The sequence below is a fragment of the Oryctolagus cuniculus genome, chromosome 21 (genome assembly GCF_964237555.1).
Source record: "Oryctolagus cuniculus chromosome 21, mOryCun1.1, whole genome shotgun sequence".
NCBI classification, from domain to species: domain Eukaryota; kingdom Metazoa; phylum Chordata; class Mammalia; order Lagomorpha; family Leporidae; genus Oryctolagus; species Oryctolagus cuniculus.
In genome coordinates this window covers 29,095,088-29,121,398 of record NC_091452.1, presented here as the reverse complement: position 1 = coordinate 29,121,398, position 26,311 = coordinate 29,095,088, and the positions used below count along the sequence as shown (strand labels likewise).

Genomic DNA, 26,311 nt, shown 5'->3' with positions numbered 1-26,311 from the left:
CAGCTTCCCTAGTGGGTGGCAGGGACCTGGTCACCCGAGCTGTCACTGCTGCCTCCTAGGGTCTACACTGATAGGAAGCTGGAATCTGGAACCAGAGCTGGGGATCGAACCCAGGCCCTCTGGTGTGAGATGAGGGCATCTTTATTTATTTTGTTTGAAAGAGTTACAGAGAGGCAGAGGCGGGGGCGATGCAGAGAGGGCTTCCATCCGCTGGTTCACTCCCCGTTTGGCCGCAACAGCCGGAGCTGCGCCAATCCGAAGCCAGGAGCTTCCTCTGGGTCTCCCATGCAGGTGCAGGGGCCCAAAGACTTGGGCCATCTTCTACTGCTTTTCCAGGCCATAGCAGAGAGCTGGATCGGAAGTGGAGCAACCAGGCCTTGAACTGCCACCCATATGGGAAGCCGGTGTTGCAGGTGCTGGTTTAACCTGCTGTGCCACCCCGCCGGCCCCTTCCCTGAGGTTCTTAATGATAGGGGCCCGCGTGGGAGACCTGGAGGAAGCTCCTGGCTCCTGGCTTTGGCCCGGCTCAGCCCTAGTCATTGCAGCTGTTTGGCGAGTGAACAGGCAGATAGAGGGTCTCTTTTGGTTTCTCCCTAACTCTGCCTTTCACGTAAATAAATAAATCTTTAGAAACAAAATTCCTGGCAATTGTTGGTGACTGACGTTATGTGCACATGGAAGTGTTAGTCTTCATAACCTGGCCTGTCTGCAGCGGTTTCTCTCCCAGCCCATGGGCAGCTGTCTCAGCACCAGGTGGTGCTGTAAGCTGGGGGTTTGCCGGGCATCCGCCAGTGGTGTGTTGTTGCCGTTTCGTCACTAGAGGGCACCACACCACCGGTTGGTCCCACACCCGCCGTTCCTTCTTTCTCTAAGTATTCCTACATCAGAGTGCAAAGGGAAACACTGGCATGCCCCCTTAGCTTCAAAAAAGAGTCAGTGGTTCATTCCAGAAAGGGTCTGTGCTCGCTGTAAAAATGTTGCCCCGTGGGTGGGCCATGCTGGGGGGTCGGTGCCTCTGTGACCCCAGTGCCTGCAGCCTGCGCGTCACCGTGAGTGGGCCGTGCCGGGTGCTGTCCCCACCCCAACGCCTGTGGCCGCAGCAGCTTGTTGCGTCCGTCATCTCTCATCGCCCTCTGTTGTGCATCCTCCAGAAACTCGACGGGCGGTCCCTGATCAAGCTGAACTTCGCCAAGAACAGTGAGGGTGAGTGTCCCCTCCCTGCCCCCAGCTCCAGGGCTGCAGCCCCGGCCCTGCCCTCGCTGAGTTCTCCTGGGAGCCCAGGGCCTCCTTCCTGGGCAAGGTGGGCCCTCGGGTCTCCTTTCTCCAAAGATGCCCGAGGACTCCTATAAGTTCCAAGATTCATCTTATTCTACTTGAAAGGCAGAGTTAGAGACGGAGAGAGGTCTTCCATCTACTGGTTCACTTTCCAGATGGCCACAATGGCCAGGGCTGGGCCAGGCAGAGGCCAAGAGCTTTTTCCGGGTCTCCCTGTGGGTGCAGGGGCCTAAGCTCTTGGCCCATCTGCTGCTGCTTCCCAGGCGCTTGAGCAGAGAGCTGGATGGGAAGTGGAGCAGCCGGGACTCGAACTGGCACCTGTGTGAGATGCTGGTGTTGCAGGAGGCGGCTTAACCTGCTATGCCACAAGGCTGGCCCCTCCGAGTGGAAGCAGAATTGTGGGTACTGAGCGCTCGGCTGGGGCATCGTGAGCTGCCGTGGCCTTTGTGGGCATCGGCGAGCTGCACCTGACCAAGGCTGCCACCTGCTCATTCCTGGAGGCAGAAGCCGCTCAGGCCAGAGTGGCCGCAAGGGGTTTCCACGCTCCTCTTCACCACGGCCCGCCCAGGCCCAGCCCCGCTCTGGGGCCCCCTGCTCTCCCCACGGACCCCCGCCATGGTCCAGACAGCCGTGTGGGGGACCCTCCAGCTTGCTGCTGCCTCGCCTGCTGACCCTGGCCTGGCTTCCCTCGCCTGCGTAGGCTGTCATCAGCGCTCACCGGGCATGTGTGCCCAGGGCTGCCTTTTCCACGGCCTGGTGCGTTACTGGCACCGGGCTCCCAGGAGCATAGGTGTGCCAGCCCCACTGCCCGCGTGGCATTGGGCGCCATGGCCAGTCGTGGAGGTCAGGGAACTCGGGCCTCTGCCCCGCTGTGATCTCACTCAGCAAAGGCTGCAGGAGGACCTGCCACAGGCAGAGAGCGACAGAGGCCCCGTCTGTGCACAGCCGAGGGAGGGGGCTTCCGTGCTGGTCGGGGAGAGAGCCAGAGAACGGTCTGGTGCTGCTTCTGCGTAGACAGGAGCGGGCGGGCTGGGGGAGATGGGACCCTTGCTGACAGGTTAGAGCGGGAGTCTGATGGGAGGGAGCCACGTGGGGGAGAGCATTCTAGGCAGGGCACCACCAGTGCAGAGGCCCTGGGGTGGGCGTGCACTTGATGACGTCTTTGCTCGGTGGGGAGTGCAGTGGGAGTTCACGGCTGAGGTCAAGGTGCAGAGCCTGGAAGGAGCCCCCAAGGGGATGGAGGGGGACAGTTGGCCCCTGTGTCTTCCGTGTTTTTGTTGGTTTTTTTTGAAAAGCAGTTTCTCTCTTTTGCTTTGCTTTGCGTTCCGAGAGCAGTGCCTGTCTCCGTCTCAGCCCTAGCTCCTCTCCGTTCTCGGCCCACCGAGATGAAGCAGATCCCAGCCCCAGCATCATTCCCTACTTACGTGCGGCCCAGCGGGCGCCTCTGTCATCCCTGGAACGGGGCCCGGGGCTGCCAGGGCTCAGATCGCTGGGATGCGCTCCTAACTCTTCCTCCATAGTTTTCAAATCAGCCTTTGAGGCCAGACCACTGTGGCCTGTGTCCTAAGCCTCTTAACCTCTGAGTCCTGGGATTGACTTGGCGGAGACCGATGGTCGCTGGCTGCAGTGACCCGGGCAGGGGCCAGGCCGGGTGTGCAGGCAGAGCTGACGGGGCGGCTGGAGGGTGTGCTTGGGGAGGGCCTACTGGGGCTGTCTGTGGCGCAGTGGTCACCAGAGGTGGGCTGGGGGAAGGGGCAGCGCAGAGGTCATGTCTTGCAGGATGAATAGGAGTTTCCAGGCGGCATTGGTGGGCCTGAGCAGCTGCTGTCTCCCACCCCCGCCTCCCCGGTGCCTGCTCTGGGCGGTCCCTGGCAGTTGTCGCTTGGGATGGCGGGGGCCGGCGCGGTGATGGGCCTCCCTCCCGGCGTGTGCCTATCCCCCAGGGAAGTACCACTGCCCGGTGCTGTTTACCGTGTTCACCAACAACACCCACATCGTGGCTGTCAGGACCACGGGCAACGTCTACGCCTACGAGGTGCGTCCTCGCCGCAGTGGGCTGGGGGTGGTGGTGAGCCAGGTGCTTGGGCCTGCTCAGTATCAGCCCAGAGACTGGGGTGCCTCCCGTGGCCTCCGCACCTGAAATCCAGGCACTGCTGCCTGCTGGGCTGGGGCCCGTGGGACCCCAGAGGGTCCTCCCACGCCTAAGACCAGGCTGTCCTTGGGCCAGCCCCCAGGGCTGCATGGGGAGCAGGCCAGGCCAGGTGCTGTCCCCTGGAGGGAGCTGTGCAGAGGCGCTGGTGAGGAGCTCCGGCCAAAGTGGCTGTTGGGAGAGTAGGCGGCCGCTGAGGCTGGGAGCAGCCCCACCTGCAGGAAGGCCCCTGGCTTTGCCGCCTCTCCTCCCAAGCTTGGGCCCTTGCGGGTTGTTGGCCAGCATTGCCCCAGGCTCTGGGGGCCGCTTCTTGCCTGGAGCACACAGATTGGCCTGGCTCTTCCTGGCCGGCTGAGGGAGGTGATGCCAGGGCAGGCACGTGTTGGGGGGAGGGCTCACTGAGCCTGTTTGCTGTCTGTAAGTCGTCCCCCAGCTGGTTCTGGTCGCTGTCTGGGAGCCCCACCCTTCACGGCAGGGCCGGCCCCAAGCCTGTGAGGTCTGTGCCGTTGGCTCTGGCCAGTTCTCTTCCCCAGATGGTGTGGCGGCCTAGGGCGGGCCCCTGACGCCAGCTCCCTCCTCCTGCAGGCTGTGGAGCAGCTGAACATCAAGGCCAAGAACTTCCGGGACCTGCTGACCGACGAGCCCTTCTCCCGGCAGGACATCATCACCCTGCAGGTGGGTGCACCCCGCCCAGCTGGGTGGTCTCCGGAAGCCACCCTCAGTGTCCCCAGCCGCCCCCTCCCACCTCTGTCACACTGGCCTCGGCTCAGCTGCCTCCTCATTCTGCCTCTCTCGCTGCCTTGGGTCAGGGCCCCTGACTCGGCGGCTGCCACCTCTAGGCAGGGGCTGCAGTGCACGGTGCCTGGGCATGTGGCACAGGTGTCCCTGTCCCGAGTGACATGCTCTGAAGAGCTGGGGTTTTGGCCCAGCTGATAATAATAATAATAATAATATAATATATAATATATATTATATAATAATTATTAATAATAATAATAATGACTAATAAGCCGCTTGGGACGCCCACGTCCTGTGTCAGAGCTCTTAGTCCAGGGCAGGGCCCCCCTCCATCCAGCTTCCTGCAAATGCGCACCCTGGGAGGTGGCAGGTGATGGTCCACATGGGAGACCCGGATAGAGCTCCTGGCTCCCGGCTTTGGCCTGGCCTGACCAGCCCAGGGCACTGCTGTCACCTGGGGAGTCAGCCAGCAGGGGGGAGCTCTCTCTCCGCCTGTGCTGTTTCTCGCCACCTCTGCCTTTCCGATAGAATAAACCAGAGAAAGAAAAGCAGGTGCCGATGGGGTGGACCTGAGGCTCGGGCCAACGTGGCTGCCCGCACAGCGAGCATTGCTCCTTAGCCAGGTGTCCCGGAGGGAGGGGACGTGGTGTGGCAAATGGGCGGCCCCACCTGCCTCATGCCCCTTCCTGGTTAGAGGTCCCGGGCCTCAGGGCAGCCGGTGGCCGGGTGCCGTGCCCAGCCCTGTGCTCGCTCTGCTGAGTGCTCTCGCTCTGCCGCAGGACCCCACCAATCTGGACAAGTTCAACGTCTCCAACTTCTTCCACGTCAAGAATAACATAAAGATAGTAGACCCAGGTATGGCCCGGCAGGCGCCAGCCTGGGAGAGGGGTTTGGGTGCGAGCAGGGTGGTGCTCCCGGAGCCGAGGGAGGCCCCTAATTGCCTGTGAAGACTGCGGCAGGGCTGCGGCTGAGCCTCCGCACCTGCCGGCGTCTGCCACTTCCCACCCCTGTGCCCCGCGCCCCGCGCCCCGCTGGGCTCCTGTGGGCTGCTGCTCTGTCCCGGGGTCCCCCTGCTCCCGGGGCGTCTGCCCGTGCACGTTGTTGGGGGAGGGGCCCTGGAGGAGCCAGCAGGACCTGGGGCCAGTGGTGAGCCGGCCTCACAGAGAGCAGCATCCTGGGCACCGGGCGGGTGCTGCCACGGGGCAGAGCAGTCGCGTGACCTGCCGTGACGGCCTGGCCCTGGCCTCTGGCAGCGGGCCTGAGTGGCGCGTGGCGCTGCAGCCGCGTGTGCGTAAGCATCAGGATGCGCTCACGGGTCTGCTCGCAGATGAGGAAAAGGCCAGACAGGACCCGTGTTACTATTTGAAAAACACCAATGCCGAGACGCGCGAGACGCTGCAGGAGCTGTACAAGGAGTTCAAAGGGGACGAGGTCCTGGCCGCCACCACGAGAGTCCCTGAGAAGCAGAAAGTAGACAAGCTGAATGCCGTGAGTGGGCACTCTGGGGGAGGCGGTGGCCCCGGGAGCCTGGTCGGCAGACTGGGCTGCCCAGCGTGGCTGCTGGGCCCTGAGAATGCAAGAGAGGTTGCACAGCGTCCGTGCGCAGGAGCCGGGGTGCCGTGCGGGGAGGGGACCAGGCCCGAGGGGCCGCCTCGTGTTCTAGCCCCAGTGCGTGGGGTCGGGGGGAGGGAGGGAGGGAGGGAAGGAGGTGCAGGCATGGCCCCCAGGGCCCTGGTCAGCAGCAGTGGTGCTGGGGTTCACGCCCCAGCCCATTGGGCCCCAGAGCTGGCTGTCCCCCTTCCAGAATTATCTGGAAACGGGAATGCTGCCCCTCACCCTGACATGGCTGCCCTCCGCCCTTAGTGCTGGGAGAAGCCCCTCGTGGGATAGCAGAGCGACAGCGACGGGGGTGCACTGTCCTGAGTCAGGGTGACGCAGCCGCTGTAGAAAATCTGAAACCTTGGAGCAGTCACGCAGGCTCGTGACTGGTGACGGCTGGTCCCGCTGCGGCATTGCACTTCCAGGGTCTGACCCCAGGTCGCGAGTGGGAGCCCGGTTGAGGCCAGGGCCCCTGGCTCTTGCTGCTGTCACTACGCCTTGTCCGCTGGTCCTTGCTCCCAGAGGTGACCCTGGTGGGAGGGCCGAGGCCACGTGGGCTGCACAGCTGAGCCTGAGGGGGGCACTCAAGGACGCCTCCCTGGAGGAGGGGTGCTGGGCAGGGCCTGAGCAGGTGTTTTCCCGCCAGGCCCACTATTCCACAGGGAAGGTCAGCGCCTCCTTCACCTCCACCGCCATGGTTCCCGAAACCACACACGAAGCAGGTAGCCCCCCTCTTCCCCCAGACCCCGAGATGGGCGCCACAGGGCAGCTGCCCTCCTCAGCCTAGCCGGTGGCACTGTGATTCCGGGTCTCTGGCAGCTCAGTGGGGGCCCCCTTTGAAAGTGAGCTTTGTGTTGGGGTGGGCCTGGCCTGTAGGCCCTCTTCCCAGCGCCTCCCACAGGGTTTGGGTGGTGGAGGGCGGGGCCGTGGGGTTGCGGGCGGTCCATGGGCGGGCCTGGAGCTCCGACCTCGCCCCCAGCGGCCATCGACGAGGACGTGCTGCGCTACCGGTTTGTGAAGAAGAAGGGCTACGTGCGGCTGCACACCAACAAGGGCGACCTCAACCTGGAGCTGCACTGCGACCTGGTGCGTGTCCGTGTGTGTGGCCGACCCCGCGGGGCCACGCTCGGGGCTACCGCGCGCCTCACGGCCGACTTGTGCTGACTCTGCAGACCCCCAAAACCTGCGAGAACTTCATCAAGCTGTGCAAGAAGCAGTACTACGACGGCACCATCTTCCACAGGTCCATCAGGAACTTCGTGGTGCGTGCGCACGCGCGTCCCGGAGGGCCCTCCCCGGGAGGCCTGCAGGGAGACGAGACACCCCACCCCACCCCCACCCCCACCCCCGCACAGCCGGGTACACGCTGAGGTTGCCTGGGAGGCCCCTCACCCCCATCCCTCACCTGTCTGGCAGGTCCCGGTGGGCGGGACTCACTCTCTCGCTCTTACTTCTTGCAGATCCAAGGGGGCGACCCCACCGGCACAGGCACAGGTAGGCAGCTGTGCTGGCTCCTCCCTGCTCCTCAGACTCGGGGCAGGTGGCGGGGGGCTGGGCCGGGGCCTGGAGATGGAGGGCAGCCCCTCAGCCTGTTCGTTTTGAGGCGATGGGAGTGCACCATGGCCTCCCTGACCCGGCCCGGCCTCACCCCGGGACACACCCCCCCCAGAGGCTGCCTGCCCATGGAGGGATGTGGGAGGCTGCGGGGCGTGGGCCCCTGGCCGCTGCTCAGCAGGCCCCTTCCCGGTCCAGGTGGGGAGTCGTACTGGGGGAAGCCGTTCAAAGACGAGCTCCGGCCCAACCTCTCGCACACCGGCCGCGGCATCCTCAGCATGGCCAACTCGGGGCCCAACAGCAACAAGTCGCAGTTGTGAGTGCCCGGGCGGGGCCGCCCCTCCCTCCCCTAGGGGAAGCTCCGGTGGCCAAGGACTGCCACGCACACATGGGAGCCCCAGGAGGCAGGCAGACGCGCAGGCGCCCAGCTGTGGCTTTGCCGATGCTGTCAGCATTCTGGGGCTGTAGTTTCCCTCCCGTGGGCACCGGCCCCCCTAGGTACTGCAGCTCCCTAGGAACGTTGTTGTTGGCTGGCGCGTTTTTTTAAGATTGATTGATTGGGGCCGGCGCCGCGGCTCACTAGGCTAATCCTCCGCCTAGCGGCGCCGGCACACCAGGTTCTAGTCCCGGTCGGGGCGCCGGATTCTGTCCCGGTTGCCCCTCTTCCAGGCCAGCTCTCTGCTGTGGCCCGGGAGTGCAGTGGAGGATGGCCCAGGTGCTTGGGCCCTGCACCCCATGGGAGACCAGGAAAAGCACCTGGTTCCTGGCTCCTGCCATCGGATCAGCGCGGTGCGCCGGCCGCAGCGCGCCGGCTGCGGCGGCCATTGGAGGGTGAACCAACGGCAAAGGAAGACCTTCCTCTCTGTCTCTCTCTCTCACTGTCCACTCTGCCTGTCAAAAAAAAAAAAAAAAAAAAGATTGATTGATTGGAAACAGAGTTAGCTCTTCTGTCTGCTGGTTCACTCCCCAGATGGCCGCAGAGGTCAGGGCTGGGCCAGGCCAGAGCCAGGAGCCAGGTGCTTCCTCCGGGTCTCCGGTGCGGGTGCAGGGGCCCAAGCACTTGGGCCTTCCTCCACTGCTTTTCCCAGACGCTAGTCTCAGCGGGAGCTGAGTGGGAAGGGGAGCAGCCGGGACTCCTGCATCGCAGGCAAGGCCTCACCTGCTGGGCCACAGCGCCAGCCCTGATGATCGCTGACATAAACTGGCCATGTAATCAAGTCCCCAGACCGTTTTTTTAATGAAATTTGTTGGATTTTTTAGAAATTCAGGGCTTACCCAAGGGGACGTGCCTACCACTGCCTGCCGGCAGGCCCACCCCACCACACTCCGAGCCATGGGCTGTTGGGCCGTCCGGTGGCAGCGTTGTCACCAGGCCGCTTCCGGGGGCTCTTGGCCGCGTGGCCCTCAGGACTCGGCGTCTGTCGCGCCCGTCACGCTTGTGCTCACCGCCCTGGCATGCTCCACCGGTTCCTCTTCGCTCTGCTAGGCTCTCGCTCTTCCTGGCTTCCTTAGCTGTGTGAGGCATGAGTGAGAGCGAGCACGCCATGGGGAGGGCGGGGGCCAGGCTTCTGCAGTGTGGGTTTGGCGTCTGTGAGACCTGCGTGGCGGCCTCGCGTGTGGGCGGCGCCCTGGCTCGGGGTGTGTTGCGTCTCACGGGTAGGGGCCGTGTGGGCCCTGGGGATGGGGCCCTCCTGCTGCTGGGTCTCCGCCGCCCCCTCCTCCTTGCATCCAGCCCTTTGGATTCTGCAGGCGCATTGCTGTCTGATGGCACACCTGTGGGCTTGTCTTACTGATTGGAGAGGCAGCATGACAAGGGGGTGGGGGCCTTATCTGCACCCCGAGATGCACGTGAACTTCTGGGCCGCTTCTGACTGCGAGTCCTAGGACTTTGGGGCTCACAGAAGGGGGCGGCCACTGTTTAAGGTGGAAAAAGCTATTGAAGGTGGGACAGCAAGGCAGGGGGGTAGTATGGGGGGCGCCCGCTGCGATGACGGGGGTCTGATGAGGCCGAAGACCCCCTTGTGCAGGTGTTTAGGGAGGTGAACGGTGTCCTGGGCGCTCCTCCCGGCTCGGGACGCCAGTGGCCAGGGGTGAAGTGAGCCGTGTGCCGTGCCGTATCGCTGGGTGCTGTCTGTGTGCTGGCCATGGTCACACCTGTCCCTGCGGACCGTGCGTCTCACCCCTTCCTCAACCCCTTCATCTGGCTTTGCTGCCTCTTCGCTCTGGGTGGTGCTGGGCGGGGCTTTGGTTTTCCACCTGCACCCCCTCCCCAGGGCAGCCCGCAGGCAGCAGGCCCCAGCGGTGGGCGGAGCTCTGGCTCTCTGGTGGAGCTTGTGCAGGGAGGCACCACAGACGTTGGAGGGGGCAGCTGGCAGCCGTGGGCCCAGCTCACGGCCCCCCCTTCCGCCCCCAGCTTCATCACCTTCCGCTCCTGCGCTTACCTGGACAAGAAGCACACCATCTTTGGACGGTAAGGGGGGCGTGCCTGGCGTGCCTGCTGGGGCGAGTGGGGCTCCCCACACCAGTGGGCGCAGGGGAGGACGGCCGGCCAGCGGCTCCCGGCAGGCAGGCAGGCTAAGGCTGGGAGCAACTGGCGCGGCTGCGGCCCCGTGAGCGCCACTCGCAGCCAGGCGGGAGCTGGATCTGCCCTGCCCGGCCCAGCCTGACCGGAGGCACCTCGTGGTATGGTGGGGGGGTGCCCTGCGCAGGACCCAGGCACACTGCACCCCTCCCCCCGCTGCAGGGTGGTCGGCGGCTTCGACACGCTGACGGCCATGGAGAACGTGGAGAGCGACCCCAAAACTGACCGCCCCAAGGTACCCGTGCGGGGGAGGCGGGGCGGGGCCCATGCCCTGGCTCAGGCTCAGCCGCCCTCTGCTCTGCCCACTGCCGCAGGAGGATGTGCGCATCGAAGCCGCCACTGTGTTCGTGGACCCCTATGAGGAGGCTGACGCCCAGGTGAGGGGGGCGCTGAGTTGCGTCTGGGGGGCCCCGGCCACGCCCTCCTCCCCCCTACAGCACGGCCTCTCCCCAGATCGCTGAGGAGCGGAAGAAGACCCAGCTGGAGGCGGCCCCGGAGGCACCGGCCAAGGCCCCCCAGCCCCAGGCGGGGAGCCAGGGCCCCCAGACCTACCGCCAGGGGGTCGGCAAGTACATCAACCCGGCTGCCACGTGAGCGAGGCGGGGTGGGCGAGGCGGGGGCGGGGCCGCGGCGGGCCGTGCCGGGCGCGCTTGCACCGGGTTCTCCTGCTGCAGGAAACGGGCGGCGGAGGAGGAGCCGGCAGCCAGCGCCGCCGCGCCCGTGCCCAAGAAGCAGGCGGGCCGTGGTGGCTTCGGGGACTTCAGCTCCTGGTAGGGACGCCGGGCTGGGGCCCCCACTGCCGAGGCTCGGGGATGGCCAGTATCCCCCTCATCCTGCCGGTGGGCACCGCCCAGGAACCCGGGCGCCTGGGGGCCAGGAGCGGCGCAGGACTCCAGCCCAGGACGGGGCCGGCCCCCTGCTCTTCTGTTAAATCTTCGGCACACTCCGGCACCTGCCTCGTGCCTTCGTTCCTGCCCCATAGCCCGCACCGTCCCGCCCCCTGCTCGGCCAAGTGCCTTGACGTGGGCCGCCGCCCGCCCTTCCGAAGCCAGCAGTGGCCCTGGCCCGGGGTAGAGAGGGGGCAGACACAAACTCGCGGCCCCTCCCCCTGCTCCGGGCAGCACCGTGGGGGGACAGTACTGTCACAGCGAGACCAGGGACAGCAGAAGCAGCTTTATTCTGAAACATCACACAGACACAGGACGGGCAAGCCGGGCGCTCCGCTGGGCCCGCGCCCGGGGCGGCTCGGCGCCTCTCGGCGGGGCTGCGAGCGCAGTTTTCTAGAATACTCAAGCCACCTGGGTTTTGTAATGACCCGATGAGGTCTTCAGGTCAAATAAAGTACTTTTTGGAAAAATTCTCATTTCTGACCCTTTCTCGGATCTGACATGCCATCAGGAAGAAGCACTAAGGTATAAAAATACTGTGCATGTGTCTCTAAAACAGCGCCAGGCTGAGCCACGTTCCTGACGTGCACTGGGCCAGACTCCGTGCCCTTACAGTCACTGCAGCTGAGACGCCCCGGTCACCTCCCCTCCAAGGACCAGTTACTGAGTAAGTTAAATAGTCGTCACCCGGTGCTACCTGCGGAGCCGGCCGGCGAGGGTGCAATGTCCCAGCACACCTGGCGGTCAGCCCCTGCGGCCAGCTCACGTCAGTTCATTTGGTTGAAAAAGGAGCTCGAGTTTTGAAGACCAACAAAGGAATTGACGCAAGTGTTGTCGGTACCCATTAAAAAAGATAATATCTATATATACACACACAGTCCGTCCTCAGAGCGCTTGTACAAAACTCCCCGACGAGGCCGTCACAAACGACTACAAAAACCAAGCTGCTCAGAGTGAGGGGGCAGGAAAGTGGCCCAGAACATAGAAAAGCTTTAAATAGAATTTCGGTAGATACAGAAAATTGCTCCCATGAGAGCACTCGGGGCCCGGGGGCCCCAGGTCGGCTGTCTGCACACGTCCGTCAGATGCCGCCACGGCCCACACCAGGCACGGGGGCCCCGGGCCACGGCAGCCTGCAGGTGGCAAGCAGCTACCACCTTGGGGACGCTGGGGACAGGCAGGGCCAGCCTCGGCGCTCGGGGGCACTGGCCTGGGAGCCCGCTGCCTTTGCCAGGGTGAGGACGAGCTTAGGTAGCTGGCTGCTGTCCCGCTGAGTGCGGCACAGCCGCGTCCCCCAGGGCCGGGGGCAGCAGCCTTGCCCACATGCCAGGGCTCCCCTGTGGGGCAGAGGTGGGCTGGGCAGGCAGACCCAGGCGCGTCCTCAGGCTGGACAGGACCCCGGGCACACTGTTCTCTCAGAGTGGAGCTGCAAAACGTGGGGAGACCCAAACTTCCCTCGGACGGGGCCTGGTCCCTGGCCTCGGCGAGCTGGCCCTCACACACCGCCCTCCCTGCAGGGTCCCCACACACCTGCGGCGGCCAGGCTCGGGCCCTGGAGGCAGCTGGCCACATCTCAGGCTTTGAGTGGGCCCTGCCGGTCCTGGCCTCTCTCCTACGCAAAAATAATCTTTCTTCAAGTAGATCCAGGTTAGAAAACGAAGACCCGGCTTCTCCTTGGTCCAGTGTGCTACTCTAACCACGTGGACCAGCCACCCGGTGACGGCTGTTGCTTGAGCCCACTCCTGGCCTCCCCAGCCAGGCTGTTGCCTCGGCGACTGGGCTGTGTGTGTGGGGTCCCTGGGCAGTCTTCAGCGACTGGGTTCTTTTGCTTTCTAGATAAGCAAATCTATTGCCTTAAATAAACATGTGTTCCATTAGATGCATTGCTCTCTTTATAGCTTCTCTAAAGTGGTTTCATGGCATCCTCTGTTTCTGGCCAGCCTAAAATAACCAAAACAAAACAAACCAGCCCACCCTGGGCATGTACATTGTTGGCTGCTCCTGGAGGATTCTCAACACTCTACCTTAACAGTTCAAGAGGAAGAACCCACTCGTAGTTTTGCAAACTGGAGTGTGTGTGTCTGTGGGGGGGGGGTACCACATCTTCAATCTCAGAACGGCAGGGCACCTTAGGACAGCCTGTCCCCTGTGGCTGTGGCCTCCAAGCCCCAGCGTGGTCTGCTGTTGCAGGTGACAGCCCACGGCCAAGCCCCAGGGACAGCACAGGCTGCGAGGGGGCATTAACTGGGCAGCTGGGTCGTCAGCAGGCTAATTATTTCTCAAGAACATGACAAGCTAGAACAAGGTCCCTGGCGATTTTCAGAAACACCCATGTATGTAGGGGACAGAAGACAGGGGCCAGAGGGGCACCTTACCCACGCGACGGCTGTCCAGTGTCGCAACCTACGCGAGGCCAGCCTGCCAGGTTCAAGTTCAAGAAATAGTGTCATCCGAGAAGCTCTGTGTTGCCATTACATTCACCATCTCTTTCACAAAATAGCGCTCCCTTCACTCCCACCCGTTGTCCTTGATCATGTGGGCAAGCTCAATGATGAACTTGCCTTCCTTGTACTTCTGGCTGCTCTCAAAGGCGTGCTCCTGGTGGGAGAGGACAGATGGGCAGGGTCAGGGCCACCACGGAGAGGGCTGGGTCACCGCGGGGAGGTCTGAGCCACCCACAGGGAAAGGCTGGACCTCCCATGGGGGAGGGGTCAGGGCCACCCACAGGAGATCAGGGCCACCACGGGGAGGGTTGGGCCAGCCACGGGGGAGGGGTCAGGGCCACCATCAGGAGAGGTCAGGGCCACCACGGGGAGGGCTGGGCCTCCTGGGTGTGGCAACCCCTGCGGCCGGGCGGGCACTAACGTATTTCCACCCTAGCGTGGTCTTGCAGTTCTCGCAGTAGATGTCCGCCACCGCGTGCAGTCCGGTAAGCAGGACCCTCTCCTCAGCGGGGCCGCAGCCCACGTTCACCCTGTGAGAACAGAGGTCTGAGTGAGCCGGAGCCCCGCCCCCGCCCAGACCACGCCCCGACAGCGCCACGCCCGGATCCCGACCACGCCCCCACCCCTTGCCCCGCCTTCGGTCCTCAGCCCGGCCCTGCCCCGCCCCACGCCCAGCAAAGTGGACACAGCGGGTTGTGCGGAGGGCGGCGCTGCCCCGCCAGCTCCCCCATCCCACGCACCCACCCGCGCCGCGCCCCAGCTGTGGATTTCGTCCCCTCCCGCACTCACACGGAGTTGAAGAGGTAGGCTCGTCCTTGACTTCCCTGAAAGGACTGAAATGGAAGAGGGGCTCAGCTCGTGCGGGGACAGCTCCCGCCGCCCACCAGGGGCTCCCGCCGCCCTGAGACGCGGGCCGGGCCAGCGGCGTCCCGGGAGCCGCGCAATAACCCCAGCTGCTAACTCCGCCCCCAGCGTGGTCCGAGTCCCTGCTCTGGCGGCAGAGGGCCTGGGGGACACCAAAATCCGAAGGCACACAGGGGGCCTCGCAGCCTTGCAGAAGGCAGGCCTTTGGCCTGGTAGCTTAAGCAGCCCACAGCCCGCGTTCCAGGGCCTGGGTTCGAGTCCCACCTGCTGCCAATACGGCCCTGCCAGGCGGCTGGGGATGGCTCCAGTAGTTCCGAGTCCCCGCCACACCTGGGCTGAGCTTCTGCTCCTGTTCAGACTGGCCCAGCCTGCTGTTGTTATTTTGATTATTTATTTGAAAGGCAGAGTTACAGAGAGAGGGGGAGGGGGGGGGAGAGGGGGAGAGAGGGGGAGAGGGGGAGAGAGGGGGGGAGGGGGGAGAGGGGAGAGAGGGGGGGAGGGGGAGAGGGGGGAGAGGGAGGGAGAGAGGGAGGGGGAGAGGGAGGGGGAGAGGGAGGGGGAGAGAGAGGGGAGAGAGAGGGAGAGAGAGAGGGAGAGAGAGAGGGAGAGAGGCGGAGAGAGGGGGAGAGAATGAGACAAGAGAGGGAGAGAGAGAGGGAGAGAGGGGGGAGAGGGAGAGAGAGAGGGAGGGAGAGAGGGAGGGAGAGAGGGAGGGAGAGAGGGAGGGAGAGAGGGAGGGAGAGAGAGAGGGAGAGAGGGAGGGAGAGAGAGAGGGAGAGAGGGGGAGAGAATGTGAGACAAGAGAGGGAGAGAGAGAGGGAGAGAGGGAGGGAGAGAGAGGGAGAGAGGGGGAGAGAATGTGAGACAAGAGAGGGAGAGAGAGAGGGAGAGAGGGAGGGAGAGAGAGAGGGAGAGAGGGGGAGAGAATGTGAGACAAGAGAGGGAGAGAGAGAGGGAGAGAGGGAGGGAGAGAGGGGGAGAGAATGTGAGACAAGAGAGGGAGAGAGAGAGGGAGAGAGAGAGGGAGAGAGAGAGGGAGAGAGAGAGGGAGAGAGAGAGGGAGAGAGGGAGGGAGAGAGGGAGGGAGAGAGGGGGAGAGAATGTGAGACAAACAGAAATCTTCCATCCACTGGTTCACCACCCAAATAACGGCAATGGCCAGGAGCCAGGAGCCGCATCCGGGTCCCCCACGTGGGTGGCAGGGGCCCAAGGACTTGGGCCTCCCAGGGTGCATTAGCAGGGAGCTGGATCAGCAGCAGAGCAGCCTGGACATGAACCATGCGTCCCAACTGGCCTCCCATCCACTAAACCACATGTCCACCCCCCTTGATGTAATCTCAAAGCAGTTTAATGGCTTCCGGTTTTTCACAAGAAGCAACACGCATTCTGCTAGGCCCACCCAGTGACAGGCACGCTGCTGGCCAGCTGCAGGCTGCCTGCTCAGGTGCAAGGTCATGGCCAGGTGTGGGTGTCACGGGCTCCTCTGGCCTTTGGTCACTCGTGACACCGTCGCACCAAGCGAGCCGTCCCTGGGGATTGAGGTGCCTCCGCTGGACAATGCAAGCTTCCAGGTGCACGGAGGAGCCCCGGAAGCCAGGAGGCATGACCAGGCCACTTCCAGACAGTGCAGAGATGAGCCTGCCTCGCCTGTCTCCCACACCACACAGGAGGGCGTCTGACAGGCTCCATGAAAAATGGAATGAACAAAAGTTAAGTTTGGTTGCTCCAAAAAATGTGAAGTCCATGCACACGTGGGGGTCTTCAGAAAGTTTGTGAAAAATCACGGGTGGGGCCAGCGCTGTGGCATAGCAGGTAAAGCCACCACCTGCAGTACCAGCATCCCATATGGGCATCGGTTCGAGTCCCAGCTGCTCCTCTTCCAATTCAGCTCTCTGCTGTGACCTGGGAAAGCAGTAGAAGATGGCCCAAGTCCTTTGGCCCCTGCACCTGCATGTGAGACCTGGAAGAAGCTCCTGGCTCCTGGCTTCAGATCAGCGCAGCTCCAGCTGTTGCAGCCATCTGGGGAGTGAACTAGAGGATGGAAGACCTCTCTCTCTCTCGCTTCCTGCCTTTCTGTAACTTTGCCTTTCAAATAAGTAAATAAATCTTTAAATAAATAAATCCCGTGTGTACTTCAGCAGGGTTTGCATCACAATAAACGTGGTCACTTCATTTTCCATGGACTTCCTGGAGTCCTCTCGGCCAAGGAGAGAAATGTTCTTCTACTTGGGGGTCAAAGAGGAAACTGATGGGCGGAGCACTGCTGGGGCTCCTGGCTTCGCCCTCAAGGCGGCCAGCTGCCCTGCACACACGGGGCACCCCAGGGCAGCTGGGAGCCCTGACACAAGTGCATTCTCCTGCAAAGCCCCCTTTCCTTCTTGCCCACTGCGAGTCCCCCACATTTCTCAATTACTCCCTTGTCACTAAGCTATTCCCACGGGCCATCTTCACCGCCTTTACTCTGTCAGTATTTTCTGATTTGGCATGACCTTTTACCGCTCTGCAAACTCCTCGCTAATCCCACTCCTGGGGCCAAGAACACGCCGAGGGGGCGTGCTGCGGCCCCAGGAGTCCCCACACGGCCCAGGCGGCTCCAGGCTTCCGGGATGCAGCAAGTGGAGGATGTCTGCTTTCACACACGCCACTTGCCTTGGAGATCAGTTCATCGTGGTTGGCCAGGTGAGCTCTGCAGTGGATGCAGCTGTAGGTGCGGTGGCAGCTGGGCAGGTACGCCTGGAAAGTTTTGGATTTGGTCATCTTCACCATGTCTGCGGGCCACTCCTCACTCAGCTCGGTGCTGGCGCTGGGCGAGCTGCGGCTCTGAGGGGTCTTCTGGCACAGGAAGCACTGGAAGATGCGCGCAAGAGCCGTCGTCGTCCGGGGGAAGGCGCGTGGTGCCGTCCACACCGTGGGCACCAGAGAATGCCACCACCTGTCAACAGGCCACACACAGCTCTGAGCCCACAGCAGGTGGATTGGATTCCCCCCGTCTGGAAGTTCCCCAGGGAAGGGGGCGGGGAGAGGGGGTGGGGGACCTGTAGTTTTATCAACTACTTTTCACTCCTACGTTAAAAGGGTACCGGTGTTGGGACCAAGCCTAGCGGGTAAGATGCCAGTATCCTACATCAGAGCGCCTGGGTGCTGTACCCGGCTCTGGATTCCAGCTTCCTCCCTGGGAGGCAGTGGTGATGGCTTGGAGAGGTGGGTTCCTGGCACCCATGTGGGAGACCTGGACCGAGTTTCTGGCTATTGGCTTCAGCCCTGGCCAAGACCATCAGGAGCATCTGGGGGAGTGAACCTGCAACATGGACGCTCTGTCTCACTAATCAGCCTTTTTTTTTTTTTCTTGACAGGCAGAGTGGACAGAGAGAGAGAGACAGAAAGGTCTTCCTTTTTCTGTTGGTTCACCCCACAATGGCCGCTGCAGCTGGCACACCGTGCTGATCCGAAGGCAGGAGCCAGGTGCTTCTCCTGGTCTCCCATGGGGTGCAGGGCCCAAGGACTTGGGCCATCCTCCACTGCCTTCCCGGGCCACAGCAGAGAGCTGGCCTGGAAGAGGGGCAACCGGGACAGAATCCAGCACCCCAACTGGGACTAGAACCTGGGGTGCCAGTGCCGCAGAGGATTAGCCTATTGAGCCACAGCACCAACCATAATAAACCATTTTTTAAAGAAGAGTTATTTTCATTTATTTGAAAGACAGAGTTAGAGAGAGAGAGGTCTTCCATTCACTGGTTCACTCCCCAAGATGGCCACAATGGCCAGAGCTCTGCTGATCCAAAGCCAGGAGCCAGGAGCCAGGAGCTTCTTCCAGGTCTCCCACGTGGGTGCAGGGGCCCAAGTACTTGGGCCATCTTCCACTGCTTTCCCAGGCCATAGCTGAGAGCTGGATCGGAAGTGGGGCATCTGGCGCCCATATGGGATGCTGGCACTGCAGGCAGCAGCTTTACCCACTTCGCCACAGCACCAGCCCCACAAATAAACCATTTTTAAATGATGATTCAGAAATAAACCCACCTGATCTTCGTTGAGGGTGGCTGGACCATTCAATGGGAGAAAGAATAGCTTTTTTAACAAATGGTGCACGGACAACCAACACCCACCTGCTGAAGAATGATATTGAACCCTTACTAGCATCACCTTTGACAATGAACTCCAAGTGGAATCCAGAACTAAACCTAACGACTGGATGTAGGGCTGCTATGGTGCAGTGGGTTAAGCTGCCACCTGTGATGCCAACAATCCTTTCCCGGCACCAGTTCGAGTCCCAGGTGCTCCGCTTCTGATCTAGCTCCCTGTTACTGTGCATGGGAAAGCAATGGAAGATGGCCCAAGTGCGTGGGACCTTGCATGCATGTGAGAGACCCAGAAGAAGCCCCTGGCTTTGGACTGGCCCAGCCCTGGCTGTTGTGGCCATTTAGGGAGTGAACCAATGAATAGACAATCTCTCTCTCTATGACTTCCAAATAAATACATAAATATTTTAAAATAATCTTTATGTGAAAGTTATAGAAAGCAGTATAGACAGAGAAAGAGAGGTTTTCCATCTGCTGGTTCACTTCCCAAATGGCTACAATGGCTGGAGCTGGGCTGATCCGAAGCCAAGAGCTTTATCCAGGCCATCCTCTGCTGCTTTCTCAGGCACATTAGCAGGGAGCTGGATCGAAGTGGAGTAGCTGGGACTTGAACCAGTGCCCATGTGGGATGCTGGTGCTGCAGGCTGTGTCTTTACCCACTACGCTACAGCACCATTAAAGAACTAGAGGTAAAAACTCTTAGAAGAAAACAGGACAGTCCCGAGACATGGGATTTGGCAGTAATTTCTTGGACACGACACCAAAACCACAGCCAAGGAAAGGAAAGGGGGAAAAACAAAAATCGGCCTTCATGAAAGTGAAAACACTTCTGGACTTCGAAGGACACGAACAGGCAAGCCACACGATGGGAGAAAACCTCCAAAAAGGTGCCAGCATCCAGAATATGCCAAGCCCTCCCACGATTCACCACCACCAACACCCAACAAGGCGACTGGAAAATGGGCAGAGGACTGGACAGACGCTTCTCTCGAGATGGCCAACAGGTGTAGGAAGACAGCCAGCCTCATCAGTGCTCTGTGGGGAACGCACTGGGGCACTGACACCCGCTAGGGGGCTGGGGGGTGGACTGGACACAGGTTACACTGGGGAGGGCTGAAGGACATTAACACTCAGTGGAATGAACAAATCCTGCCCCACTGAGTCCACTGACACGAGATAACCCAAAGTGATCAGAACCATAGGAACGGAAAGTCAGATGGCGGAGGGGTGTGGGAGCTGGGGTGGGGGAGTGACTGTGCCAACGGAGACACAGCTTCAGCCCGGGAGAGCGCACCGAGCCGCCTGCTCACACAACGGCTGGGATGGAGAAAGGCTTGAACATCGGCCACAGTTATTTCACAAAGTTTGTTGTTGTTGTGATTTCAAAGGCAGGGAGAAAAGATCGCATTCCACCAGTTCACTCCTCAGATGCCCGTAACATTCAGTCGGGTACCCGGAATTCAGTCCGGGTCTCCCACAAAAGAATGGCAGGGACCCCTCTACGTGAGCCGTCACCCACTGCCTCCCAGGGTGTGTACCAGCAGGAAGCTGGCCAGGAGGGAGAGCTCAGGACTGTACCCCAGACCCCCAGTGTGGGATGCAGGTATCCCAGGCAACGTCTTAACCCCTGTGCCTCACACCTGCCCCCCATGACCCCAGGAAAGTGGGGGCGGGGGAGATCCTGAGAGCCATGCCCTGGCCAGGCTGTCCCTGTCACAGACGTCCTGCAGCAGGGCTGGGGACACGGCAGTCACCGTACGTGGCAAACACAAGAGGAACATCTTCCCCAAGTTCAAGAGCGTGGGAACAGCAACAAAGGCTCTGAGGTCCTGCCCCAGTGGACCTGCTCCGGCCAGCTGCCTTGCCCTGTGATGCCCCCTGGGGGCGGCACCAAGGGACCCCACCCTGCATCACCTGTGCCTGTGGCCAGGAGCCGTGCTCCCCTGCCCCCTCATTCACAGGGTCACTTTGTATGTTTACAAATATGTATTTATTTGAAAGGGGCGGGGGAGTCAGTCTTCCATCTGCTGGCTCATCCCCCAGATGGTCCCTACAGCTGGGGCTGGGCCAGGCCAAAGCCAGGAGCTTCCGTCCAGGTCTCCCTTGTGGGTGCAGGGGCCCAAGCACTTGGGCCATCCTCTGCTTCTTTTCCCTGCTAATGCAGAGCTGGAAGGCAGTGGCGATGGCTTAAATGGCTGAGTTTCTGCCCCCCACGTGGGAGACCTGGATCGTATTCCCTATTCCTAGCTTTAGCCCAGCCCAGCCCTGGCCATTGTGGCGTTTGGGGAGTGAATCAGCAGATGAGAGATCTCTGCCTCTGAAAAAGAAATTTTTAAATGATGCAATTATCATACATAACAACAATAAAAAAAGAGATACCATCCAAATAATGAAAGATGCTGTAACCACATGAATATCAGACCAAACAGACTTTAGGATGCCTGGGCCACTTCAGAATGACAAAAGCAGTGGTAAAGAAAGACACAGCAAGATAAATCTTAAGCACCCGCCGGCGCTGGCACGGTGGCTCACTAGGCTAATCCTCCGCCTTGCGGCACTGGCACACTGGGTTCTAGTTCTAGTCCCGGTCGGGGCACCGGATTCTGTCCCGGTTGCCCCTCTTCCAGGCCAGCTCTCTGCTGTGGCCAGGGAGTGCAGTGGAGGATGGCCCAAGTCCTTGGGCCCTGCACCCCATGGGAGACCAGGAGAAGCACCTGGCTCCTGCCATCGGATCAGTGCGGTGCGCCGGCCGCAGCACGCCGGCGGCGGCCATTGGAAGGTGAACCAACGGCAAAGGAAGACCTTCCTCTCTGTCTCTCTCACTGTCCACTCTGCCTGTCAAAAAAAAAAAAAAAAAAAAAAAAAAAAAAAAAAAAAATCTTAAGCACCCAAAACAGTCTCAAAACACAGAAGTCAAACGCTGATGGAAATTTGAGGGGAAATGCCTAAGAGTGGAATAGAGAAGGCTAATTCACCATCCCACTTTCTGTAACCAACAAAGCAGAGAAATAGGACACGGTGCAGACACTCAGGCCCACACCGTGATGAGCAATGGTGCACCTGACAGCCATGCAGGAAACCACTTCCGATGCATTCCCCAGGACTGCTCTCAGCATATCCTGGCCCCAAGAAAACCAACTTAGAAATCAATAAATATGACTAGGAAACAAATCCTCTTATGTTTGCCCATATAGGATGCCAGTGCTGCAGGTGGTGGCTTAACCTGCTACGCCACAGCACCAGTGGATGGAAAACCTCTCTGCAAACTCTGACTTTCAAGTAAATAAATCTACCTTTAAGAAAAAAAAAAAAAAGTCTACAAAAGTGTAAGTGTGAGAACATTGGCTCCTCTTGCTCAGGTGGCCCCCAAACCCTTATCCTTGGCCCCACCCTGGCTGTGTCAACCCCGCATCTCTCCCTTGGGCTCCTTATACAGAATCAGGGACAATGCCTCCCGTTCAGCCTTCACAGATAAGATCTGGTCTACGGGATCCTTTATGAATTTAAATCCTGGCCTCCCTCCCACTTCCCTCTAGACAGGCCTCAGGGAGGTCATGGGTTCAGGGTTCAACTCAGACACCAGCTTATGAGCCCAGCACACACGCATGCCTGGACACACACACACCCTGGCCAGCTGGAGAGGACCAACAGGGAGGCAAGGGCCTTGTCCTGTCACATCCCTCTGAACTCAGATCTTCACCCAGCGTCTCCTTCCATTGACACGAGCTGCAAAGGATTAAGTATCCGTTCTCTCTCTCCTCCCATTTCCCTGGGCTGCCCTCGGACACAATATGACGAGTGCAGGGGGAAGACTGGGCTGAGGGCGGCAGGGATCCTGTTTAAAAATTGCTTCTTCAAATCTGCCAACAACATGCACATGTTTCCAAGCTCCATGCAACCTCATCCCCCCCCCCCCTTTTTTACATTTATTTATTTGAGGTAAAATTACAGAGGGGGAGAGGGGGAGAGGGGGAGAGGGGGAGAGGGGGAGAGGGGGAGAGGGGGAGAGGGGGAGAGGGGGGAGGGGGAGGGGGGGAGAGGGGGAGAGGGGGGAGGGGGAGGGGGAGGGGAGGGGGAGGGTCTTCCATCCTTTGGTTCACTCCTCAAATGGCTGCAACGGCCCGACCAAAGCCAAGAGCCAGGAGCTTCTTCTGGGTCTCCCATGCAGGTGCAGGAGCCCAAGCACTTGGGCCATCTCTACTGCTTTCCCACACACGGCAGCAGAGAGCTGGATGGGAAGTGGAGCAGTTGGGACTCGAATCAGCCGCTGCTGTGGGATGCTGGCCTCACAAGCAGTGACTTTGTCACCTGTTGCACCACAGCGCCAAGCTCCAAGTCCCTCATTATTAACTCTTGGTTACCTTTGTTCAAAAGGAAGAGCATTTTTTTTTTTAATTGTAGTAAGAACACGACTCAAGATCTCTTCCATGTTAAGTGCATGGGACACAGCTGACCCAAAGAGCTGGTGTGTGGTGCTTGCCGAACATGAAATGGATGCCTGGTGCCCGCGGGCTGACAGCTCCTACTTCCCCCCTCTCCCGGCCCTGGCAAACCTGCTGTGTTCACTCCCCGAATGCCTGCAATGGCTGGGCCGAAGCCAGGAGCCTGGAACTCCATGCCCTCAACAGGTTATTACCACAAGGTAAGCTTTCAGAGCAAAAATTCTGAGTTCCAGAAGCTTCTCTCCGAAGACAAGCAGGCCTGCTTATTTTGGGAGAGTGGGAATCAGACCTGTGTCCACATGGTGCAGTCACCATGCTTCCCAAGACAAAACAGGCGAGGGAGAAAGCCATACCAATTGCTTCGGTGGAGGCTGTGAGCCGCTGGCTGCGGGCGCCCTGCACCAAGACTCCGCCTCTGGCCTGGCACACAAGGCCAGGCACCCATGGCGCACACAGCCCCGACCCTCTCTCTCAGTTTCAAGGCATTCTCACTGCCTGGGGGAGGGGGCCGGCTTGGTCCCTGGCCCCTCACGCCACACCCGCAGTCCCCCAGGTTGTCACTAGGGCAAAGGCAGCCACAGTGTCAGGGATGCAGACCACGAGGCGGGCACTTGACCAACCAGGGCCTCTACCGCCAGCGAGTGTGGCTGTGAAGTCTCTGGCTCACCTGGCGGGCAGAGTCCCAGGTGGCCGCGGGCAATGTGCTGCCTACCCAGGTCCTGCTGCTTTGGCCGGGGTGTGCAGAAAAGCAGCCGTTAGGTCGCAATGGAGCCACACCACACACACTCCTTGTCGGAGCTCCTGGATCCGAGTCCTGTGCTGCTTTCCCATGCCAGCTTCCCACCGCTGCACAGCCTGGGGGCAGCAGGCGATGGCTCGAGGAGATGGGTCCCTGCTGCTGGCACGGGAGACCCAGGTGGACCTGCATCTTGGCTGATGCATGCAACCGGGAGGTGCACTGTGACACGTGGCTGACACAGCCAGTGGTCACCCCACTGGCTGCTGCAGGGCCACCTGGCGGCATCCACTGGCACCCCATGGGCACACAGCCCCGGCTTAGAGGCGTCATTCCAGGAGTTCATTTACAGATTCCAAGACAACTGGGGTCAGAGCTGCTCCAACAGCAGAAGATGCCAACCTGGCACAGGAGAGACTCAGGCTAGAGATAGAAATGGCAGTGATGGGGCGGGGGACTTCCTTCCTGGATCTTCTCATTTGGCTACAAGGGTGTACAGGTGTGAAGTCCACGGCCCCTGCCTCCCTTCCCTGCACGGCTGCCTCCAGGCAGGGCAACCCAACCCCTTGTGGCTCCCCCGCCAGCCCCTGGGGCTCGGTGGCCCCTCCACTGCCCAGAGGTGCTGAGGCCTCCGTCCTTGCTGATCTCCCTCTCTCCTGCCTGGGTCCACTTCCTCTTGCCCAACTCCCACCAACCCTGGGGCTTTGTAGCCAGTCTTTCTGAAGACCCTGGATACATTCGTTCCCATTTCTACTACTAGTAGTAACACAGTATCCCCCCGCCTTGGGAGGCTGCCTCCTGGTGGAGGGAATGGGAGGAGAGCACCACGGGGAGGATCCGAGACTCCACACCCCGTGGGGCTGCCCTCTTCCAATCCAAGCGAGAAATGGAAGAGTCTGGAAATGTGAAAGGATCTGACTTAATCACACGTTCAATAAAACAAGCAGCCATTCACAGCCCAGCCGGGGCAGAGGAGGAGCTAGGGATGGGGTGGACACAAAGCCATTTTTCTTTTCTTTTTTTTTTTTTTTTAATTTGACAGAGTTAGAGAGAAAGGTCTTCCTTCCGTTGGTTCACCTCTCAAATGGCTGCTACGGCTGGCACTGAGCCGATCCGAAGCCAGGAGCCAGGTGCTTCCTCCTGGTCTCCCATGGGGTGCAGGGCCCAAGCACTTGGGCCATCCTCCACTGCATTCCCGGGCCACAGCAGAGAGCTGGTCTGGAAGAGGAGCAGCCGGAACTAGAACCCGGCGCCCATAGGGGATGCTGGCGCTGCAGGCGGAGGATTAGCCAGGTGAGCCATGGCTCTGGCCCCAGGGCCGTATTTCTTGCACTGGGTTTGCACAGTCCACAGCCGCTTGAGGCTTGGCTGTGCAGAACGTTCTCCAGCCTCTACACAAATCCCTTATCAAAATCCCCACTCCCGAGAGGTGTCAGATCTAAGGACTTAAAACTTTTTTTTTTCCTCCCTTAAACCAAATGAATCTCTTATGCAACATCAGAGGAGTTTTCAGGCAGTACGACTTTTATTGCTTCCATAAATTCTCTGCCATCACATCAGACTTCCAGAAAGAAAAACGCACCGACGTGACACAGCGGCCCCTCGCCCGCTCCACTCGCCCCTGTCCCACAGGTGCCGGGGGACTGGTGAACACAGGCAGGGGACTCAGGAGTCAGCCCTGCAGGAAAGCAACAGCTTTGCAAACTGCAGCCTTGCAAAGCCCAGACTCAACGCCTGCACTCAATGACACAGCCAGGTCAGTGTTTTAGTTCCGGAGGGCAACAGCGGGGACAACTGGGCGTGGAGCACAGCACGGCTGCTGGTCCCCTGTTTGCAAGTTTTATATAAATCTTCAGTTACTCTATTAAAAAAAATCCCAAAGATGATTGCTCATTTTTTTTCTTCCTTGTTGTTTGCAGTGCTCAGCAAGGGCCAGGCCCTGTGGCCACGCTGCAGAGGGCGCGATTTCTGCCCTGGCCCCAGCCCCGTGCAGGGCCCCCACACGGAAGGGGCCGTCCGTCACGACCTGCCTCAGACGCGGCACACTCTTCCCCTAGGAGCGAGGAACCAGCACAACCCGAGGCCCAGGACAGGCGCCTCGCCGGCATCCGTTACACCTGCGAGAACAGGTGATGCGAGGCCCACGCCGCTCAGCGCGAGCCCTGCCCGGGCTCCTCAGAGGCCCCGCGCGCGAGGAGGCCGAGGGGCAGGTGAAGGTGGGTCCTCCCTTTCTGCCAGATGCGAACAAACGCGAACCCAACGGCAGCAGCTGGGCCGTCCCAGACCCGCCACCTGGCCCCCGCAGACCTGGGGGAGGCCCACCGCGCACACCTGGTGCCACAGGTGGCAGCCACTGGCGTCCTCACTCTCCTGAGGCGGGCACAGCCCCGACGTGTGTCCCCCTTTCTTTAGTAAACATTCCTAGGAGTCCCCTTTTGTCCTCATTCCACCCCCACTGCTTTATTTTTATTTTTTTAATTAAAAAAAATCATTTTTAAGGAAAGGCGAAAAAAACCCCCAATCATCCTCAGGCCATCATTTTCTGCTAAATGTTTCCATGGCGGGGCGGGGAGAGGCGGAGCAAAGGGGTGGTGGGAGGTGGGGTGGGGGTGTGTGTGGGGGTCTGTGGTCTGTCCCAGAATCGAGCGACAAATCCCCCCCCAAAAAAAAAAAAAAGTGGCCAGGTCCGCCCCACTCGCGGCCCCCGCCGCCCCGACGCCCAACAGGTGCTCCCCCGGCCCCCGCGGCGGCCCCGCAGCAGCCGCCCGTACTCACGGCCGCTCGGCGGTCCGCACCCCGCCACGCAGCGCCCATCCGGCCCCGGGCCTCCGTCGGCCTCGAGCGCGGCTCTCAGGCGGCCCCGGCGCGGCCCGGGACGCGCTGCGGCCGTTGGCGCGTCGGCAGGGCGCGAGCCATCCTCCCGCCGCCGCCCCGCGGGCCGCCTGCCCTTTGTTTTGGAGCCGCGG

General features: G+C 60.9%; 2 protein-coding genes across 3 annotated transcripts in view; one reads left to right on the top strand and one right to left on the bottom strand.

The window, feature by feature from the left end:
- PPIL2 (peptidylprolyl isomerase like 2) overlaps positions 1–11,253 on the top strand; it is a 19,468-nt gene extending 8,215 nt beyond the window's left edge. Inside the window, exons 6-20 of the mRNA XM_002719723.5 lie at positions 1,152–1,203; positions 3,219–3,310; positions 4,010–4,099; positions 4,942–5,017; positions 5,490–5,650; positions 6,408–6,483; positions 6,741–6,847; positions 6,934–7,023; positions 7,222–7,255; positions 7,514–7,631; positions 9,729–9,785; positions 10,059–10,131; positions 10,211–10,273; positions 10,350–10,486; positions 10,571–11,253. Of these exons, the coding sequence (XP_002719769.2) occupies positions 1,152–1,203; positions 3,219–3,310; positions 4,010–4,099; positions 4,942–5,017; positions 5,490–5,650; positions 6,408–6,483; positions 6,741–6,847; positions 6,934–7,023; positions 7,222–7,255; positions 7,514–7,631; positions 9,729–9,785; positions 10,059–10,131; positions 10,211–10,273; positions 10,350–10,486; positions 10,571–10,670 (1,326 nt within the window). The 3' untranslated portion in view covers positions 10,671–11,253. The remainder of the gene's footprint in view (positions 1–1,151; positions 1,204–3,218; positions 3,311–4,009; positions 4,100–4,941; positions 5,018–5,489; positions 5,651–6,407; positions 6,484–6,740; positions 6,848–6,933; positions 7,024–7,221; positions 7,256–7,513; positions 7,632–9,728; positions 9,786–10,058; positions 10,132–10,210; positions 10,274–10,349; positions 10,487–10,570) is intronic.
- On the bottom strand, positions 11,055–26,311 carry YPEL1 (yippee like 1). Of its 2 annotated transcripts, XM_051826752.2 has the most exons (5): positions 26,121–26,311; positions 16,741–17,023; positions 14,017–14,060; positions 13,649–13,757; positions 11,055–13,381 (listed from the first exon to the last, which is right to left on the bottom strand). In XM_051826752.2, exons 2-5 carry the CDS (start codon positions 16,855–16,857, stop codon positions 13,292–13,294), a joined length of 360 nt encoding a protein of 119 aa, XP_051682712.1. In that variant the 5' UTR covers positions 16,858–17,023; positions 26,121–26,311; the 3' UTR covers positions 11,055–13,291. The 2 variants fall into 2 exon arrangements, with proteins under 2 accessions (XP_051682712.1, XP_069922013.1); XM_070065912.1 differs by lacking the exons at positions 16,741–17,023; positions 26,121–26,311 and adding an exon at positions 15,491–16,617.

What these genes read in the sequence shown, in the direction of transcription:
- YPEL1 (XM_051826752.2), bottom strand. Translation starts at nt 16,857, where the DNA reads ATGGTGAAGATGACCAAATCCAAAACTTTCCAGGCGTACCTGCCCAGC. An exon ending in ACGATGAACTGATCTCCAAG is followed by an intron (nt 14,061 to 16,740) that starts GCAAGTGGCGTG and finishes CTTCCATTTCAG; the next exon opens with TCCTTTCAGGGAAGTCAAGG. An exon ending in CCACGCTAGGGTGGAAATAC is followed by an intron (nt 13,382 to 13,648) that starts GTTAGTGCCCGC and finishes CTCTCCCACCAG; the next exon opens with GAGCACGCCTTTGAGAGCAG.